The sequence below is a fragment of the Suricata suricatta genome, chromosome 9 (genome assembly GCF_006229205.1).
Source record: "Suricata suricatta isolate VVHF042 chromosome 9, meerkat_22Aug2017_6uvM2_HiC, whole genome shotgun sequence".
Classification (NCBI taxonomy): Eukaryota; Metazoa; Chordata; class Mammalia; order Carnivora; family Herpestidae; genus Suricata; species Suricata suricatta.
In genome coordinates, this window is record NC_043708.1 from 97220533 (window position 1) to 97235291 (window position 14759).

General features: G+C 40.7%; 1 protein-coding gene across 1 annotated transcript in view; it reads right to left on the reverse strand.

The window, feature by feature from the left end:
• MYO1E (myosin IE) overlaps nucleotides 1–14759 on the reverse strand; it is a 199436-nt gene that overhangs the window by 104724 nt on the left and 79953 nt on the right. The window contains exons 3-4 of the mRNA XM_029952955.1: nucleotides 6456–6545; nucleotides 4221–4315 (exon numbers count right to left, since the gene is read on the reverse strand). Of these exons, the coding sequence (XP_029808815.1) occupies nucleotides 4221–4315; nucleotides 6456–6545 (185 nt within the window). The remainder of the gene's footprint in view (nucleotides 1–4220; nucleotides 4316–6455; nucleotides 6546–14759) is intronic.

A 14759-nucleotide genomic window follows, 5' to 3' on the forward strand; every position in this document is an offset into this window, starting at 1 on the left:
TAACACCATCCATGACTCCAGGGGGAGAAGATGCTTCCAGACCTTCTTTTGTCTCGTTCTGATTTGTTTCCTTTTGCTATAATACAATGATAATTATAAACACAGCACTTTTATAAGTTCTGTGAGCTGTTCTGGTAAGTTATTGAACTCAAGGGGGTGCTGGGAACCCTTGAATTGTTATCTAGCTGGTCAGAAGTGAGGGTGGCCTGGGAACCCCCAAACTTGCAGCTGGCATCCAAACAGCAAGCAGGCTGGTGAAGGACCGTCCCTTAGCCTGTGAGGTGTGCCCTAACTCTGGGTAATTGGTGTCAGAAGGCAAAGCAGATCCTGCTCCACCATCTCCTGAATTACACCATCGCCACTGCAACAGAAATCCTTGGAGCAGGGTGTTCAAGTCTTTGCCACCTGACCAGCTGGGAGAAGGATCCGAGAAAGAACACAGGTCCTGCTCCAGCGGATGAGGGGGAGCTGGGAGTGGGAGAGATGAGGGCGGGGTCACTGGAGCAGCTTCCTGTCCCTTCTTTCTCATCTCACTAGCATCCCAGAAGGAAGGACAAAGAGCAAGGGAGTGAGTCTAAAAACTCACCCTATACTCTCTCTTAATTCCAATCAAGGAAACGCCTCTTATCTACCTATTGGCCAGTGAGCTCCACTTGGGGTCAAACAGAAGCATTTCCTGCTAAGCAACAACTCATCGTCATCCAAGTATCCCCTTCCAAAGGAGCTTAACTGCATCTAAAGTAGTTAGATCTAACTTCCGATTTTCAGAAAGTACAGTTGAAGGACTCAGTGAAATTAGACTATGAGGGAGCAATCAGACAAACCCAGAAGTTGACTCTTGGGAAGCAAGGCTGCTCTCTTCACCATGTCAATGTCGTGAAAAACTAACGGGCGGGGTAGGGGAACTGTGGTAGGAAAAGAAAAGTGACTCAATTCAACCAGTCTTCCTTGATTTACAGAAACCTGTGGGTAAGGACATGTTTGTAACAGAAATTTGAATGTGGAGCTGTTTAATTTTAGATGATATTAAACTATTATTAATATTTAGTTGTGATAATGATCCTGGTACTAAGAAAAAAATGTTTTTATTTTCCAGATATATATATATGGAAATATTTAGAGGCAAAATGTCATGAAGCCTATATTTACCCTGAAACACTTGAAATCTATATTTACCTTGAAAGGCTTCAGTGTTTTTGCTTTAAATTTTTTTTTTTTTTTAATTTTTGATACAGACAGAGACAGAGCATGAGAGGGGGAGAGGCAGAGAGAGAAGGAGGCACGGAACACGAAGTAGGCTCCAGGCTCTGAGCCAGCTGTCAGCACAGAGCCTGACACGGGGCTCGAACCCATGAACGTGAGATCTGACCTGAGCCGAAGTCAGAGGCTCAACCGACTGAGCCACCCAGGCGCCCCTTCAGTGTTTTTGCTTTATACTTTTCACTTTGGAATCATGTAAATGTCTTATGTAATTATAAAACAAAATTAAGATTAAAAATTTTAAACCACTAAAATCCAAAATAAAATAAATGAACCTATTACGCTGGCACAAAAGACACAGAAATGGATTCTTTTAAGTGACTTTTAAAACCCAGTAATTTGCCTGTACAGCCTAAGGACAAAAAGAAAAACAAATTTTAAAGTGAACCCAGTTTTGCTATTAATAATATTGGTAGTTATTTTAAAGCATTAACAGAACTACTTATGTGCTTTACCCATTATATATGTTTACTCATTTATATTTATACTTTCTACATACACAGTATAAAGCAAATACTTGTGATAATGCCACTAGGAACCAAGATTTTCAGCATAAGAAAAATGGGGCACAAATATGAAAATCAGAGAAGTAAAAATCCTATAATTTTAAAATGAACTGGAAATTATCTTTATGAACTCACGTTTCACTGTTTTTCTAAAAACAAAAAGTTCTTTTTCTTTGCCTGTTAGCACTCCTAGTGACTAGATTAGTGGTGTCCAAGTACCATCTCCCAGTAAAAGGAACCAGGGCTTTTTGCTGAAATGACTGACTCCAGGGCAGGAGAAAATGTACAAAAGAGGCTGACATCTTTTTTTCTCTTTGAGATTTTACTTTTAAGTAGTCTCTACACCCAACGTGGGGCTTGAACTCACAACCCTGAGATCAAGAGTCGCACACTCCACTGACTGAGCCAGCCAGGCACCCTGAGCCTGACATCTTAGATAAGGAAACCATCAAAGACCACTGGGGTTGTGTCAAAGAGACATAGGAACCAATTCAAAGGGCTCTCAATGGCCAGAAATGGGACCTTGTGAGCCCCCCAAAAAACTGCAATGTAAGTAAACAGATAAGATGTTTAAAATTCACTAATTTGTAATGATACTGAAAATAACATTTTATCCTAGGAGGTTGTTAAGGCATCAATTCAGTTCTTTGAAAATTGGTAAATAAGGACAACAAATCAAGCTTTGTATCTAGTTTTCCCACATAAATTATATTTTAGGGTAACTAAATAAAAGAATTCCAGGTAATAAATGTGAAAGGAATAACAGAATTAGAAAATAACTATTTCTCAGCCACTAATTAAACCATGATGTGAAATGAGAATTTATAATGGAGTGACCCACTGGTAATCTGAACATCAAACAAGGAGAGATAGCAAGGGCATAACATCATGGATGAAACATTTTTGCCAAGTGATTAAATCTGAACCTGATCAAGCTTTTAGATCTAACTACCAATTTGCCCAAAATACAGGGGACAGCGTAATGTCATGGTATACAACCAGCTAATCCTAGACAGCAGAAAATTCCGTTGGGCAAGCAACGTTTTAAGAAATAAGTGCCAAGGAAACAAAACGAATAAGAAAAAATTGTTAATGATCAGGAGACTTGAGACACATATAACCCAGTGCCATGTGTGAGCCTCATAAAAACAAACCAACTATAAAAGAGAATTCCTAAGACAAACATGGAGCTGGAATACTGGTAATCTCAGATAATGTTACAAAAATTATTCATTTATCAAGTATGATAAGAATGACAGTTTAGAGGCACATCCTAAATCAGTGACAAGTGAAATAATTTGCTAACTAGGATTTGTGTAAGTGGGGACAGGATGAAGGACCAGGTGACGGAGGACTGGCCGCATAGGAACATCTGTATATGCTGGGTGACAGATTCACAGGGACTTATATAATACTCTTTCTCGTTCTGTCTATGTTTGTAAATATTCAGACTTCAAGTATTTTCAAACGTGCTTCAGTTAAAAAATGGAAAAACTGGGGCACCTGGGTGGCTCAGTCGGTTAAGTGTCCGACTTTGGCTCAGGTCATGATCTCATGGTATGTGGGTTCAAGCCCCATGTTGGACTCTGTGCTGACTGCTAGCTCAGAGCCTGGAGCCTGTCTTCAGATTCTGTGTCTCCTTCTCTCTCTGCTCCTCCCCTGCTCATGCTGTGTCTCTCTCTGCCTCTCAAAGATAAATAAACATTAAAAAAAATAAACATACATAAAAGAAGAACTGAAAAGATGAATGCAAATATGACAGAATGTTAGCAACTGTCAAGTTCTAAGTGATGAGAATATGGATGCTTATGTTCTCTGTATGGTTGAAAATGTTCATAATAGTAAACAAAACTGTAAAAGCATTTCTACCCAGCAAAAACACAGAACTGGCTCAGGTTAAAAGGATTTTTCAGATGTAGCCACACAGCTTAGATATCTAAGCCCGGTGTCTGCCAGGGATGCCCTCAGAAGATGAAAAGGCAATGACAAAGTATAATGAAACAAGCTCAAATCTGAACTACTCACTTATTGAAAGCACAAAGAGGGACGTAGGGAAAAGGATTCCAGCCGACAAAATAGCAAAGCATACTTATTGTACCTACAACATAAAAGATCTCCAATTCAGAGGGAAGCCAGTCAAATGGGAGGGGAGATATTTTATCATGTTAGCTCAGAGTCCAGTGACGATCAGAGAGAGGTCAGGCTAGAACCATGTGCCCTAAAGCCTTAATGGTCTAAGTGAAAGAAGTATGAACCACAATCCCACAGACGCACAAAGCTTTTATGATGTGGAGTTAAAAAATAAACCACGGCAAGGCAGATAGCCTGCTTGTGAGCCAGGTACATTAACCAGCCTCTGACCCCAGGAGCTGTTGAAAAAGCCCCGCTCTTTGACAGATGCTAACTTCAGCATGCTCTCACGCCCTCTGTTCCTAGTAAGGCTCTTTCCCATACCTGATGATGACACACTGGTTCTCTCTGTCAATGATCATGTTTCTGTACATATTATCTGCAAGCGCATAGATATGTGGTGGGTTTTCATACTGGGCCTAGAGAAGCGAAAACAAAACAAAAACAAAACCATGGTCAGATAGAGCAACGCACTGCATTTCTTTCCTTGGTCTCAGAAATGACGTCGCCACTATACTGTTCTGATCTTAAGGGCTGCGCAATGCAAGAATTCCTAGGCTTGCCTAGGTCATCAGGAGTGACACCGGACGAAAGGGAGATGGGCTTGGGAAGGCCTCTTCTGTCGCCAAGCATGTGATTCAGCCTTCAGAAGTGAACCACATCTTCAGACGCTCCAGCACCACACCCTCCACCCACCACGCCTCTGCAGACGACATTCCATTTCTAAGTGTTTCTCAAGACATCTGGGCAACAGGTCTCAAGAGAGGCCTACTAAAAACCTGGATACGGCTTTTACTAGAATTCTAAATCCCTACATAATTTTTTTCTCTAAGAGGTAGGTCAGAGATCCTGGAATCTCAGAAACTACCTCCGAGCGAGGAGAAAACCTAACATTCCCATGAGGGCAAGAGGTATCGTCCTTTAAAGGGATGAGCTGGTCTGACTAGTTTGTTTCATCTCAACAGATGGAAAAAAATCCTACCACAGCAAGATATTCACCTGAGCACCCTGCTTTCCTCACATGGGCTAGCTTAGCTACGCAGAAATACAAATTCACCAAAAAATTCATTGGGTCAGGACAACTTCAACCCCACTTTCTTCAAGTTCTTGGATTTAACACCACTACCTCAAAAATTACCAAAGAGCAAAATGCTTCATGTGGTATAAAGCAGAAGAAAGAATTTGCCTTACATTTAAGACCATCCAACATCAAAGAGTGAACATGGCAGACCCAGTGAGAAGACATTTACTCTGTCTTACCCGTCACTGATCCCATCTCTAAAGTGGAGATAATATTGTCCACTAGCAATAGATCTGAGTATTTAACTTCTCTGAGCCTTAGTTTCTTCATCTGTGAAATGGGATTGCTCATCCGGGAAATGGGGTTGGACAGTGATACACAGTCAGCACCCCGGGCTGCTTTATTATTGCTGCAGCTATATACTCATTAAATACCAATTTTACAACACTTTTGCCATTCGAAGTTAAAAATAAGTACACTTTTTAAGATTTGAGGACATTTCCTTAAAGAGAACTCTTTAAAAGATAAATAGTCTAAAAGGGACTGGCGTAGCAACGCTCTTCTGAGAACTGGGAAGAAACAACATGAATGCACAGCACTTGCACCCACCCTGCCTTGGCCTTGGCCGGCATTGAGAATGCCAAGCCAGCTCCGTGCCTGCTGCCCTGGGGCCCCAGCGATCAGGGCGCCAGGGCAGGGCCCAGCCCTGCTGACAGTGTTTCCCTTGTGCTGGGCTCCCATAAAGGCAGCATTATCAAAGGTCTTTCGCGTGGCAGCCTCCTTGGGCTCCAGCTCCCAGCACCATTCATCTGGCAACAATGGGGTGGGCTCTTGCTCCGGGTAAATTGCCTTCCACTTCAACTGATGAATTTGTGTGGGCTCTCTTTTGTTTGTTTTCCAGGGGTCAGGACTAATGAACGCTCTCGTGCTTCTGCTGCAGAGGGAAGAAGGAAGGAAGAAGATGCGGAGAAGGAGAGGCATGGCGGAGTGCGGAGTCTCGTAATGAAATATAGTAATTAGAATTAGAGTTGCTATTTTCATCACACGCAGCAAAAATGGCTACAGAGCTGGTTCTGAATAGGGACCAGAGTCACATTAATAAAGAAGTAATGAAAAGATTCATTTTTCATGTTCCATTCATAGCCACAACTTAACTAAGGTTCTGATTTGGAGAGACTGGTTCTCATCACCCTATTTATTTTTTACCCATTACTGATTTTTTTTTTAGTTCTTAGAATTTGTGGCCTGTGTGGAAGGAGGAATTCCTCCATGCTGCCCCCGACACCTACTGTAGGTCCTACATCCTATTTGATTAGTTTTGTATGTGATGTTACTATACTAGATAGCCCTATGCTTTTTTGAGCTGCATTCTACACAGTAGCACATCATTAAAAATCAAACAATGTCACCTACTTGAGCCTCCTCAATAAATAATTCATAATAAGAAAATGCAAATGTATTGCCAACATCAAGAAAAACTACCCATGCACCATAAAAGCCCCCAAACACTACAGTAATTTATGTGGCATGTAACTTACCGCTCCTTGGTACATTTCAATTTCCTTTTCCCCAAAATACGGCATCTGCTTGAAAGGGTTGACTGAGATTAATACGGATCCTATGTATGTCTGAATTTATATCCAGTTAAGGTCCAGCATTAATCTTCACAGCTGCACATTTTTCAAATTAAGTAACCAGATGTTATCAAGAATTCATAAAGACTGTCCAAACAAAAAGCTCAAGTATCTATTTTCTAAAAGACTACAAATAAAGACAAAAGCAATTACCAACTAGCTCAGGTTCTGTTCCTCTCCAGGAAGAGTAATGAGATTAATTACCAAGGTGCTACTAAAAGAAATCATTATTTTAAATGAATTGAAGCACATCCTTTTAGGACTGGGGACAGGTATGGCTAGGAAGCAAAACAAAACAAAACAGAAGTGACCTAGGAGTGAAAGGAACACGTATCATTACTTTTCTCAAATAATATTATTCCCCTGGGACTTTCATATCTCTTAGGTATACTAGAAATGTATTCACTTACTCATTTAACAAATAGAGAGATACACGATGAACTGAACAGTCCTACGCCTTAGGAGCTATGGGGAACTGAGTTATATCTATCAGCTATTATTTGGAGCAGAAAATTACAAGCCCACACAGATCAGGTTTAGAGGAAAAGGGAATTATTTCTGCCAGGGGAATTCAGGAAGGCCTTTCAGAAAGGAAAGCGTTCAGACTGACTCTTAACTGTTTTATACAACACACTATAATGTGCCCAAATACATGAAGTATCATTATAACATAAAAAATATTTCCATTTATTTATTCAATAACTGACTAGTTTGAATTGGGTGTCTACAACATGCCAGGCACTGTTCTGGATACGAGGGATACAGCGATGAACAAAACACACAGAAGAGATCAAACTCTCTGCCCTCTTAGAGGAAAATACAAATTATTTAAAAAGAAAGAGAGAGAAAACAATAACAAACATGACAAAACACACAGACTCAGGGCACCTGGGTGGCTCAGTCACGGTTCGTGGGTTCAAATCCTGAATCGGGGTCTGTGTTGACAGCCTGCTTTGGCTCCTCTCTCTTCCGGTCTGCCCCTCCCCCTCTCTTCAAAAATAAATAAACACTAAAAAAAAAAACCCCACATACTCAAAATCATTTCTTTTAATCAAGGATTTCAAAACGTTTGGAAATTTCACAGTTAAAGATGTAAAACGATGACATTTCCTCCCCCACGGGGACATTTACATATTTATATGACAGGACCTGAGTGTCAGACAGAGCAGCGCAGATACCAGTCAGATACTCAGTTCCACTCTGACCTTGGGCAGGTCTCATCCCCAAGCTGTGGCTAATGGATGATAGTGTACAACAGCACCTACCTGATAGGCTTATTATGAGAATTAAGTTAAATAAACAGAATAGGGGCACCTGGGTAGCTCAGCCAGTTGAAAGTCCGACTTTGGCTCTGGTCATGATCTTGTGGTTCGTGAGTTGGAGCCTGTCATGAGGCTTTGTGCTGACTCTGTGTAGAGTCCACTTTGGATCCTCTCTCTCCCTCTCTCTCTACCCGTTCCCTGCTCATGAGCTTTCTCTCTCAAAAATAAATAAAACATTAAAACAAACAAACAATAGGAACACCTGGGTGGTTCCGTCAGTTAAGTGTCTGACTTTGGATCAGGTCATGATCTCACAGCTTATGAGTTCGAGCCCGCGTTGGGCTCTGTGCTGACAGCTCAGAGCCTGGAACCTGCTTCTGATTCTGTGTCTCTCTCTTGCTCTCCCCTTCCCCTGCTCATGTTCTCTCTCTCTCTCTTAAGAATAAATTAAAAAACATTTAAAAAAATTAAAACAAACAGTATAGAAAGCTCAGCAATTTCCTTAATTCGTGTACGCTGAGATGCTTGTTCTGTTGTATGTTAATGTATCTGAGACACAGCTTTGGTATTATTATTGAACACAAATGAGCCATGTGTGGGATGGATCAGATAATATTTGAAAATTAATATTTACACATAAAGGTGAACGTACGCAATGATTCCATTGCCATTTTTCTTCCCTTTTCACTGACGAGAAGATCTTCAGGCTTGAAAGGGCTGAAGGTGGAAGAGCAGTAGAGAAGACGGGGCTGCTGTAAGAGCACACCCAGATGCGCCCAGGGCTACTCTGAGGGTAATTCACGGCACTAAGAGCAAATGGGAATGAGATGGTGAATCGTAAATGAAAATCACTACAGAGTCATGGAAGAGGAGAATGGCTGAGAGCAAATGTAGCTCCAAGTCCAAAGTCAGGTGAGGCCAACAATAGGTTGCTAGTGGTATACTTTTTTTTGAGGCAAAATTGAGACCAGACTAATTTATTATTAAAATTGTTAAGCAGACAAGAAAAGCCCATGATGTTGTAGCCAAGAGCCAGCAAGAGTTGGTAATATGAACACTGATTCAACACAAACATATTGACACTTCACAGTACTAATTAAACTCCTAACAACAACCCTATTACTCTTTCACTCCTATTTTACAGTGAGGAAATGGAGGTATAGAGAAATTTAAAAACTTGCTTGAAGTCACAAGCCAGTAAGTGGCAGAGCTAGGATTCAAACCCAGGCAGTCTGGTTCTAGAGTCCACAACCTTAATCAACAAGCTGTAATCTCTAAGTTAGCAAGTATTGTTGCTGTTGTTAATATTGTTGCTACTACTGGTAGCATTGCCAGATTTAGTAAATAAAATACAAATACCCAGTTAAATTTTAAGTTCAGCTAAACAATGAATAATTTGTTTTACAGATATAGTTTTTGTTTCCTCCCCCACCAAATAGGTAGGTATGCCTCAAGCAACTTGAGACACACTTATACTAAAAAAGTAAGTTGTTGTTTATATGGAACTCAAATTTAACCAGGCATTCTGTATTTTATCTGGCAATCCTAAGTTGGTAGCAGAAAAATTTCATGCAGGATGGATGGGGGTTCAATTAGAGGGCTCTATGGTCTTTTATAACTTAGATTTTGTGATTCTTTTCAGACTCGAAATAGTAGAACCCTTAGTTGACTTTTTTTTTTCCTTTTAGTATCCTTTCCACATGGTAGGGACCAAACCAAAACTGAGTGAATGTGGTTTGGCCCTCATTCTGAGTCTCATGCTAAACAAATATAGTAATTCTTTTCTTTCTTTTTTTTTTTAAGTTTACTTATTTTGGGGGGAGGGGAGGAGCAGAGAGAAAGGAAGAGAGAGAAAGAAACCTAAGCAGGCTCTGTACCACCAGTGCGGATCCCCACACTGAGTTCGAACTCACAAACCCACAAACTGTGAGACCATGACCTGAGCAGAAACTAAGTCAGATGCCTAACTGACTGAGCCACCTAGGCAACCCACAAATATAGTAATTCGTATGGTAAATCCAATTTTCAAGAAATACAGCATTGCTACGACCATCCTCATTTCACAAGAGGGGACGTCTAGGTCTACATTTAACTCAAGGTGAAAACAGACTTGGCTAAGTATGTATGATCTTTCCCTGGCGGAAGGTGAGCCTTCCCTTAGTTGTAAAGGGAATGCTGTGAACACAACCTGTCCTGGACAAATCAGCACTACACACGATGAAGAAAGAGCAGCCTGGGGACATGGGCTAAGAATACCAGCTCCCCACCAACCCCTTCCTACCCACCAAGCCCTTGGCCATCTGATAAACATGGACTGAGCTGTGTGAGAGCTCCTGTTGGAACCAAAACTTTTTCTACTCTTAATAATCTGCTGTGGGAAAAGACATCTTAGAATGTCTTGCTTTTCACTAAGTAGTGTACATAAATTCTGGTAAGAAGACATGGGGAAAAAAAACCACCTCTTTCGGCTCATTCTAGGCCAATCCTGAATCAATAACCCAGTAGAAGAGGGAAAACTATAGCTATTCCCTCATTCTTCCAGTAGGGCTCTCAGCTCAGTATTATTTGGGAGGATTCCTGAAAAATAAAGTTCAACCTGAGATGAATAATGCAGCTCAAATCTGCACTAAGTAGCTACAAGCGTAACTAAATCAGAAGAATTGAGAGAAGAGAATGAATTTAGTATTTGAATAATCCAGTGAAGAAATGGGCAGAAGACATAAACAGACACTTCTCCAAAGAGGACGTCCAGATGGCCTACAGGCACATGAAACGATGTTCAACATCACTCATCATCAGGGAAACACAAAGGAAAACCACACTGAGATACCACCTCGCACCAGTCAGAGTGGCTAAAATGAACAAATCAAGAGACTATAGATGCTGGCAAGGATGCGGAGAGACGGGCACCCTCCTACACTGTTGGTGGGAATGTAAACTGGTGCGGCTGCTCTGGAAAACAGTGTGGAGAGTCCTCAAAAAACTATCAATAGAACTCCCCTATGACCCAGCAATAGCACTGCTAGGGATTTATCCAAGGGATACAGAAGTGCTGATGCATAGGGGCACGTGTACCCCAATGTTCATAGCAGCACTGTCAACAATAGCCAAATCAAGGAAAGAGCCTGAATGTCCATCACCTGATGAATGGATCAAGAAGATGTGGTGTATATATATATACACATACATATATACAATGGAGTATTACATGGCAATGAGAAAGAATGAAATACAGCCATTTGTAGCAAGGTGGATGGACCTCGAGGGTGTCATGCTAAGCGAAATGTCAGGCAGAGAAGGACACGTACTATATATTTGCACTCATAGGTCTAACAGGAAAACAGGAGAAACCTAATGGAGGACCAGGGGGAGGGGAAGAGGGAAAGAGTTGGGGAGAGAGAGGAACGCAAAACCTGAGAGACTACTGAATACTGAAAATGAACCGAGGGTTGAAGGGGAGGGGGAGTGGAAAAGGGGTGGTGGTGATGGAGGATGGGGAAGAGCACTGGATGTTATATGGAAACCAATTTGACAATAAACTATTAAAAAAAACCATACACACACACACACAAAAGAAAGAAAACAAACATATTTTAGTTATTCCAGGTGTGAATTTGGCCCGATTTGTTTATCTAATGGCCTGCCCTGCTTTTCACCTGGTCTGTCGAGACCCCAGCTGCTTCTCTGAGATCACAGGTCTCCTACCGGGTGGGGCCCTTTCCCAGATAACTCAGATACTCCCTCCCACTCTCTACTACATAATTCAGGTGTGCCTTTGGAAAAAGCTGCTCAGGCAGAATCGGAACGTAACCTGTCTCTACCCACATAGTCTTTGGCTGTGAAGGTGTGGCCCAAGGTTAATTTTCAAAATGTACGGAGATATGAGGCCATGATACCCCCCCACACACACACGCACATACTTCTCAGAGAAAAATAAAATAAACATCATCTTATCCAATAGACTGTACAAGACAGAAGAGACCCAACATATCTTTAATTGATTGGTTTCCAAACGCTTGTGGATCCATGAGTTTTCATTGTTCTTCAGCAAAAATGCCAGAAAGACAAACTGCCTTGAATTTTTCATGAAGCTCAATTTATTCACTATATAGGATTGTTCTTTATTTGTAGATACTTTCCTTTCTACTTCTGGGCTCTTAAAATATTCTTTTTTTAAAAAAACTTTATTTTTAAGTAATCTCTACACCCAACATGGGACTCAAACTCATGACCCTGAGACCAAGGGTCACATGTTCTACTGGCTGAGCCAGCCAGGTGCCCACGTTTTATGAAATGTGATAATAGCATAGGCAATCGTCTGATAGGCAAAGTTGAGTTTTAACTTAAAAATTTTTTTAGTAGTGAGTGAATTTGCAAAACCACCCAAACTGATCTAGTTGACTTCCCAGGATTTATCACTGAGGAGGAACGGGGAGGTGAGGGGATTTGCCTGAAGCCACATACATGGAGACAGGTCAGGCTGGAACTTGAGCCCCCGGCTCCAGCCACCAGACCAACATCCACGTCACTGCAGCACGCGGCCCCCTCCATGTGAGCTGATGGCCAAGGGCCCAACCTCGGAACAACTGCACTGCCTTGGGCTCCGGTTGCTTGGGCACAAAAGTCTCAACTAATCCAAGGGCTGAAAATGCCAAGCACACTTAAGTGTGGTCTTTGAGTAAAAACAAGTTGGGAGAAAGTTGGACCAAATGAGCGGGGAGTGCTTTGTATGGCACTATTTTCATCAGGGAAGTGGCTATAAGTGATGTCTCGCCAAGCATGAGAGCGAACACTGCAGTGTTTTCCTCATATGTTTTAGAATGTAATTTTAAGAAATGTGGCAACATTCAGGGGAAAAAATGGATGGTAAATTAAACCTTCCTTGTCTTAGGACAAATAGCTGAAAATTACGGGGTTTTATTGGTAAAAGTGTTTGTGTTTTCTAAGTAGATTTTTCTTCCTAATGTAGAACAAAGAAATGTGCATTCAGCCTGAATGCATTAACAATTGATTGTTCCAAACGCTGACCTTCAATACAAAACAATGTGCTGGTATTAGATATAGAAGAGGTGAAGGAAGCAATTTTATAACTTAACATGAAATTGAATCTCTTCTTGCCTTAACTATTAAGCTTAGGAGAGAGAGGGAAGGAATCCTCTTTTTTAAAATAATGTTACTCTATCATAATAATATTCCCATAGCACTGAACTGATAAAGGATGATTTTATCACTTAACAGAGGATAAGATCTGCAGTTAGATGCTTGGTATTACTTCAAAAATATCCAAAAGAATCATCAAGCTTCCTCAAAGCTGAAAGAGGCTCTGTGCTCTTGATGGAAAGCACACGGATGCTGAGTTTCTCGTGTACTGAGTGGGTAGAGATTTCTAAAACATGAAGCCATTAATGGTCAACTAACTCATTTCCTTGGTAGAACACATGATTAGTCAGCCATTGATTCAAAGACATTAATTCAAAGGCTCCTAATCAGCCCCCTCTGTGTGAGTCATTTAAAAATTCTGCTGTCTGAATATAAAAAGCAAGTCTTGATAGTCAACAGATTTTCAGTAAATACTTAATACAATGCACCATGCCAAGAATTATGCAGGAAACTAAGAAATACATGAAGCAAGATGATGCCATTTCTATTAAAATTAACAAGAAAACAAACATATATCTATATATCTATATCTATGTTAGACATGCATATATATGTTAATATATATGTTAAGTTGAAAATTCTACACCAAGAGGTTATGGGAGGAAATAGATGGCATTCTCCTTTCTGACTGACTGCATTTTATAAATCATGTTACATGAGTGTATTGCTTTAAAGAGTTGTTGTTTTGTTTTTAAGAAAGTACACGAAACAAAATTCCCATCCTCAATTTCTGGGGTTTAGGGGTAAACAATCTTTATAGGGAGAAGTGTGAGTCTGTCTAGTTTAACGATGAACTGGTTGCTGATAACCACTAACATCATTTTCTTTCTTACTCAGCTTTTTAAAAAACCACACTTCTATATAAATAACATAAGAAGCAAAGTCCATGTACTAAGAACATGGAAAATACTTTGTTCAATTATAGTCAGTGGAAATTCGCCTTTTATGGGCTTGTCAATAAACCAATCCTCCATTTAAATCACTTTCTATGGTAAAATGCATTGAATTTTCAATAAGCAATTTTAAAATTGAATTTTTGGAACATAACTTGGAAATATGGAAGGAGCGTATATGCTCATTATTCATTACGCATTCATTATTTCATTTAGCACTGCAATAGGCTCATGTGGGAGATTTCATTGTCACTCCCATTTTACTGGGAAGGGAATCAAGGCACACAGATCCCAAAACTTCCCTGAGGTCACCAGGCCCATGCAGAGTAAGGTTCAGAGCCAGTCCAGAACGGCATCCTGCACCCAACTCCTAATCAGCCGCCAGTTCCCTAGGGCCATGGGACTTGCACACAGAAGCAATTAAAATGTCATGACGATAAGCCCCGATTAAAGTGAGCATATTTCAATTTTTTGACCAAATAAAATGAAAACTTCTACTGAATACAACGGCTTCCATACAATTAAAGGAAACTGCACAGGTGTCTAGCAATCAGCAAATTTTTTTCTCTAAAGGGCCAGAAAGTAGTTATTTTAGGTCATATGGTCCTGTTGCAACTGCTGGCCTCTGCCTTTGTAGCATGAAAGCAGGCGCAGACAGTAAGTAAACGAATGAGTGCGGTGACATTCCAATAAAACCTCTGTTACAAAATGGGCAGTGGGCAGATTTCATCCGTAGGCAGTAGGCTCCCTCCTTGACCAAGATGCTATTATTAACATCATTAACAAATCCAAATATATCTGTTAATGCTTAAAAGCAGGGGTTTAGGGTTTTAAGAGCCAGAGATTTGATAAAATTTCCTATGGTAAACAAGAAATAGCCCAGTACCAGTCAG